The sequence below is a fragment of the Heterodontus francisci genome, unplaced genomic scaffold, assembly GCF_036365525.1.
Source record: "Heterodontus francisci isolate sHetFra1 unplaced genomic scaffold, sHetFra1.hap1 HAP1_SCAFFOLD_492, whole genome shotgun sequence".
Taxonomy (NCBI): domain Eukaryota; kingdom Metazoa; phylum Chordata; class Chondrichthyes; order Heterodontiformes; family Heterodontidae; genus Heterodontus; species Heterodontus francisci.
In genome coordinates this window covers 540,076-546,868 of record NW_027140618.1, presented here as the reverse complement: position 1 = coordinate 546,868, position 6,793 = coordinate 540,076, and the positions used below count along the sequence as shown (strand labels likewise).

Genomic DNA, 6,793 nt, shown 5'->3' with positions numbered 1-6,793 from the left:
TTATTCTTAATAATTAATGAAATAAGAATGAAATTTATGAAATAGGAGCAGGATGAAATCGTTTTCCCCCTCAAAACTGGTCTGTAATTGATTACGATCATGGCTGATCTACAACCTCTACTGGAAATTCCCACACAATGCAATTGCCAATATAATTGGGCGGTGGGATGGGGGGGCGGGGTGGGGGAGGTCGGGGATTCAGAAAACAGGTAACTATAAGCCTATAACCTTGACGTCTGTCGTCGGAAAGGTGCTAGAATCGATTATTAAGGAGTTTGCAGCTGGACACTTGAAAAACTCAGGGTAAACACGAATAAACTGCATGGTTTTGTGAAAGGGAAATCGAGCTTAACCAATTTATTGGAATTCTTTGAAGGAGTAAAATGTGTTGTGGATAAAGGGGAGCCGATTACGTACTGTACTTTGAATTTCAGAAGGAATTTGACAAGGTGCCTCATAAAAGGTTATTGCACAAGGTAGGAGGTCATGGTGAAGGGGGTAACATATTAGTAAGGATGGAAGGTTGACTGGCTTGCAGAAAACGGAGAGTATGCATAAATGGGCCCTTTTCTGATTCACAGGATGTGATGAATGGAGTCCTGCAGCGATCTGTGCTCGGGCCTTACAGTTTTACAATTTGCATCAATGACTTAGATGAGGGGAGCGATAGCATTTGGCTAAGTTTGCCGATGACACAAAGATAGGTAGGAATGTATGTTGTGAAGAGGACATATGGAGGTTGCAGACCGATATCGATGGATTGAGTAAATGGCCAAAAATCTGTCAGATGAAGTATAATGTGGGAATTTGCGAAGCTGTTCACTTTGGAAAGAAGAATAAAAATGCAGAGCATTACTGAAACGGAGAACAATTGCATAATTCCGAAGTGCACAGCGATCTAAGTGTTCTGGTGTAGGAGACACAAAAAGTTAGTCTACAGCAGGCAATAAAGAAGGTTAATGGAATTCTATTCTTCTTTACAAAAGGAATTTAAAATGAAAACAAGGATGTTATGCTACAGTTATACATGGCATTGGTGAGACCACATGTCGATTATTGTGTGCAGTTTTGGTCTCCTTATTTCAGGAAGCATGCAAATGCATGGTTCAGAGGAGGTTTCCTAGATTGATACCGGGAATTTGCGGGTTGTCTTATGAAGAAAGTCTGCACAGACTGGGCTTGTTTTCACTGGAGAATAGAAGAGGGACAGGAGACTTGATTTAAGTTTATAAGATCCTGAGCTGTCTAGGTGGATTTGGAGAGGATATTTCCTCTTGTGGGTGAGTCAGAACTAGGGGGCACTGTTTCAAAATTAGGGGTCGCCCTTTTGGGGACAAAGACGAGGAGAGTAATGTTTTTTGCTCTCAGGCAGATGTGCGACTTTAGAACTCTCTGCGTCAGAATATGGTGGAGGCGGGTTCATTGACTATGTTTAAGGAGAAGGTAGAACAGATTATTGTTAGGCAAGGGATTCAAACGTTATCAGGGGGAGATGGGAGTGTGAAATTCGAAACACAAACAGATCTGCCATGATCTTGCTGGCTGTTGGAGCAGGGCTCAGGGGTTGAATAGCTTACTTCTGCTGCCTATTCTGAAGTTTGTATGTTCGTGTCTATGTAACTTCTCTTAGATTTGAAAGATATATAGACCTCTGTCTTGCATATTCACAATGACTGAATATCGACAACAGTCAGTGGTAGACAATTTCAAAGATTCTCAAACTTCTGAGTGAATAAATGTATCCTCATCTCAGTGCGACATTTTGGCCCCCTTATTCTGAAACTATGGCCCCTATTTCTAGAGTTTCCGCTCAGGGGAATTAACCTCTCATCTACTATTTCAAATCCTCTCAGAATCTTACATATTTCAGTCAGTTCATTTGTCATTCTTCTGAACTCTAGAGAATATAAGACCATTCGAATCAAGCTGTCCTCAGTCAACAATCCTCTGAACCCAGTAATGTATCTCGTGAAGCATCTTGTTGCATCCCCCCAAGTCAATACTATCCTTCATCAGGTACAAATAAAGTAATCAATATTCCTGTGGCGGTCTTATCCTAAATGTGCACAATTGCAGCATTTGAATGCCCATTGTGCAAGTTTATTAATCTATTCAGGTATTCTGTCGCCCTCTTCCTCTGTATTGTGCTTGCAATGTGTATTTTATTGTCTCTTTTGAACTGGTGCTTCTACATCCTGAGGCCCTGTCAATTAAGTGATTTGTGAATTACACTGGTTCCACCGTCAGTGCTTGTTGAATATCACTTATCGAATGATTCAATCTAGGTAAAGACCTTGAAGCTCTACTCGCTGTTTTCTGTATTTGTAGCCATCTACCTCTCCATTCTACTGTTCATCTCCTAGTTCCACCGGTTTTGAAATTACTGATGATTGGTTCACCGTCTCTTTGATTACTTTATCAAATCTCTCCCCACTTTATTTATGCCTTGAAATTTTGATTTTAATTTAGTCATTATTGCTTGAGAGTTTAGTTCCTCCCCTCAGAGATCTCTCTTCCTTGTTTAGTCTCTGAATCCTCATTCATTAGTTCATTCTGCCCGAGTGTCCCACAACACACGAGACTTCCTTCCTTCTGTGCTCACATCTACGCTCCAGAAATCCATTTAAAGTCTGTCCATGGCAGTCTGCCCCTGTCTGATCCAAAGCCCAGTAAATCCAAGCTATCCTTAAAATCACAGCGGATGACATCTTGTCTGACAGACACCATGAGAAATTTGCTCCGCAGTTTTCCGTCCAACGTCTCCTCCTGGTACATTCTGAGGGCCCAATTTGGAATTGATTCATTTTGTTCTGGTCACTAGCCATCCTCACTGGAACCTCACTGTTTCTCACCATCTCCGGTCAGGGAATTAAAACCAGAGCAAGATCATGATCCTGATCACTGTGCATGGACACTGTTGTAAATTGTAGATGTGTGAACCACGGATCTAACATTGGGATATTCCACACTTACTTGGTGTCGCTATGGGATCCTGTATGGGCCCTGGCTGTGATGCCTTTCTGTAGAAGATATGGATAATTCTTTCCTTCAATACTACACAGGTCGCCTTCTTTGCTTGTTTTTCTTTTTGTTTTTTTCCTCTGATGACTATGCTGTTCAATTTCTATTTTAGCGTGAATTGGTAAATTTGATCAACTTTGCTTCAAATTTCTATCCCTCTTTCATCTTCGCATGGTCCGTCTCTGACATTTACCTTCCCTTCCTCAATTTTCCTAACTCTATTTCAGGAACTGGCTGCCCACCAACATCTGCTACGATCCCACCAACTGCCACAGCTATCTTGATTATACTTATTCACACACTTTTTGCATAGGCTCTGTTCCACTCTCCTAGTTTTCAGTTTCACCACCTCCATTTCTTCTTTTCTAGCGATACTACCTTCGACATCAGTGCTTTTGAAATGTCTTCGTTGTTCCTCAGCAGATGATTTCCCGCCATTGAATTTAACAGGGCCCTCAAACGTGTCCACTTCATTTCCCGCCTTATTGTTTTGACTCTTCCCTTCACTGTTAGAACAACAATAAAGTTTTGCTTGCCCTCAGCATCTAGGTCACCAACCTCCATATTCTAGCAACAACCTTCTGACAGTTTTCAATATCTTCCTAACTTTTTTTTCCAGATATGCAGCTGTTTCAGTATTTTGCGTTTGCACCAATAACTTGGCCTGGATATTGACAGGGATGAATGGCATAGGTACGGAGCGGAGCACGAGTTTCATAACTCCATAGGTAGCCTCTTTTATTATTGACATTATACCCTCCCTGAAGTCCAGGGAACCGGGTTCGATTCTGGGTACTGCCTGTGTGGAGTTTGCAAGTTCTCCCTGTGTCTGCGTGGGTTTTCTCCGGGTGCTTCGGTTTCCTCCCACAAGCCAAAAAGACTTGCAGGTTGGTAGGTAAATTGGCCGTTATAAATTGTCACTAGTACAGGTAGGTGGTAGGGAAATATCGGGACAGATGGGGATGTTTGGTAGGAATATGAGATTAGTGTCGGATTAGTATAAATGGGTGGTTGATGGTCGGCACAGACTCGGTGGGCCGAAGGGATTGTTTCAGTGCTGTATCTCTAATCTCATCTAATCTAATCTAAATCAACTTGATTGACAAGCTTGGTTTCTAAAAAACACGCTGAAGGAACCTGCTTCTCTGAACAGGCTGTGCATTCTGAAGCTGGGTGAGGAGTTCTGAGGCGGTGGGTGGTCCCATCAGGGGATGTCCGACCGAGATGTGGTAGGGTCGAATCCCCGGGGTGGTGAGGTCCGATCTGTGCGGATGTAGTCGAATCTCGGGGAATGGTGGGCTCTGTCCACGGGGAAAGTGGGTTGTGATCCGAGGGTAGGTGATCCGATCCCAGGCGTGGGGGGGGGGGGGGAGGGGGGTGCAGTTCCGATTCCAATCCCGAGTGTCTTTGTATGTATCGTGGGGTATTGGTGGGTAACGCTGCTGGTCAAAGTTAACCCTGAAAAACAGATTATATCAGAGACTTCCATCCTCAGTGAAACATTTAATGTCCCAACCCCCGTCCTGGGAACAGCTGGCTGCTCATCCCCTGTTCCGACTCCCATAAACACGGAAGGGGTGGATCATTGGAAACACACCCTTTGCCTTTGCTCCATGACCTTCTTGTCAGCTATACTCTGTGACCCTCTGTCCTATCAACACATTCCCTTTTGTTCTAATTTGCCCCACCCCTGCTTCATTTGCTTAAAACCTATTACATTTTTATCCTTTGCTAGTTCTGATGAAAGGTCACTGCCCTGAAACGTTAATTCAGTTTCTCTCTCTGCAGATGCTGTCGGACCTGCTGAGTATTTCCAATATTTCAGTTTGCATTTCAGATTTCCAGCATCTGCAGTATTTTACTTTTATGTTTAGTGGGTGGATAAAAGTTTGGTTGGAGTTGGAGTTGAGGTTTGTGTTTTTAATTTTAACCTATGACCAGTCCACAACCCACCTGTTTGAGTTGATACATTCCTGCCTGTAATGTCTGGGTCAGACATGCAGAATGCTTGATCAGTAATTTCCCGTCTCTTACCCTTTATCTTCCTTAAAGTTAATTTAGTGGCGATTGTGATCCTGTCGCAGGGAAAGTGTGGACTCTCCTCCTGCACGACTCGCTACCTGGTTGCCATGGCGATGGGGGATCTACTGGTCATTATAACTGGCGTCATACTATTCAAGATCAGTTATTATTACTTCCCTGGATCTTTCCTGGAAATCGCCGCTGTGTGCAGCGTTATTGCGGTCCTGAAACGTTCAGCCTCAGACTGTTCCGTCTGGTTCACCGTCACTTTCACCTTTGATCGATTTGTGGCAATTTGTTGCCAGAAGCTGAAAACAAAATATTGCACGAAACAAACTGCAGCTATGGTGCTACTAACAACTTGCATTCTGCTGTGTTTGGAAAACATCCCTTACTACTTTGTATATAAACCTGCTAAAATAATTGACAATATAGCGTGGTTGTGTTATCCAAGTCAAAGCTATCGTACTGATCCTGGATGGGTGGGATTTGGTCAGTTTGATATGGTTTTAACCCCATTGCTCCCATTCACTTTAATTTTGCTCCTCATTGCTCTGACTGTCAGGCACATTTTAGTGGCTAGTCGAGTCCGTAAGGGGCTGAAGGGGCAGAACAAGGGAGAGAAATGCAGTGACCCAGAGATGGAGAGCAGAAGGAAGTCTGCGATTTTACTCTTCACCATATCAGGAAGCTTCATACTTCTGTGGTTGCTGTATGTTATACAATTCCTATATTTTCTCATAGCAGGAAAAGATCCCAGGGATTACAAAGATTCAGAATATATCTTCCTAGAAGTCGCATGGATGTTGTTGAATTTAAGTTGCTGCACAAACACATTTATTTATGGGGCAACTCAGTCCAAATTCAGGGAACAGTTCAAGAGAGCCGTGAAATATCCAATTACAACATTTATTCAATTAATGAATAGACAAAACATCTGAGTGCAGCGCAGACGCGGGTCCCACTGTTTCCAAGCCATGAATTTAGTATTTATCCCGTATGGGCAAGAGGTGACCACCAGGCTGCAGAAGCTGAAATACCACTGGCAGATTGGGGAAGTGTGGGCAGGGGAAGGGGGCGGGGGCACACAGTGGAAACTGCAGCGGTGCCGGTCAGCAAGATTTGACCAACAGCTGGATGCCCTGAAATACACTGACGGTGGTGGGGGTGGGTTAGCACAGGCCAAAAAACAGTGGGGCAAATAATAAGGAGTAAATGACAGCTGGATGACCGAGAAATGTACTGGCCCATTGGTGGGGGAGTCTTGCACTGTGGAAAAAGCATGCAACCGGTGACCTTTGGAGCATAGGGAAGAAAGAGGGCAATGGAGAGCCAGAGTGCTCCCTGCAATACAGGAGAGAAACAGAAGACACAATTTCTCCTCCATCTCCATTGGTTCAATTCTCAGCTCCTCACATCTGATCAAAAATAAATAAACTTATTTTTCAAACAAATGCGAACATGTTGTGGATGATAGAAATCGTCTCGTGTCAGTTGTTTATTACTTGTTTTATTTTTGTAGACACATACTGATTCGGTCTCCCTTCCAACCACACCCCACCGCCCCAAATCTGGTCATTGCTGTCTGTCCCTCTGTCTCTCCCTCTCTCAAAGTGTGACAGTGCGGTCAGGGGTTTTGTGTCTAGACAAATCTAACCGAGGGGCCTGGGCAGAGACATGACCCGGAGTGAGGATGTGGGGCTGAGCTCAGCATTGGAACTGAGAGCTTGGCAGCGGCTCAGATGCATGG

At 43.9% G+C, this 6,793-nt stretch overlaps 1 protein-coding gene across 1 annotated transcript; it reads left to right on the top strand.

Annotated features, from left to right (window-relative positions):
- Positions 1–3,701: 3,701 nt before the first annotated feature.
- On the top strand, positions 3,702–5,984 carry LOC137360264 (probable G-protein coupled receptor 139). Its single transcript, XM_068025765.1, has 2 exons — positions 3,702–3,714; positions 5,074–5,984. Exons 1-2 carry the CDS (start codon positions 3,702–3,704, stop codon positions 5,982–5,984), a joined length of 924 nt encoding a protein of 307 aa, XP_067881866.1.
- Positions 5,985–6,793: the final 809 nt, after the last annotated feature.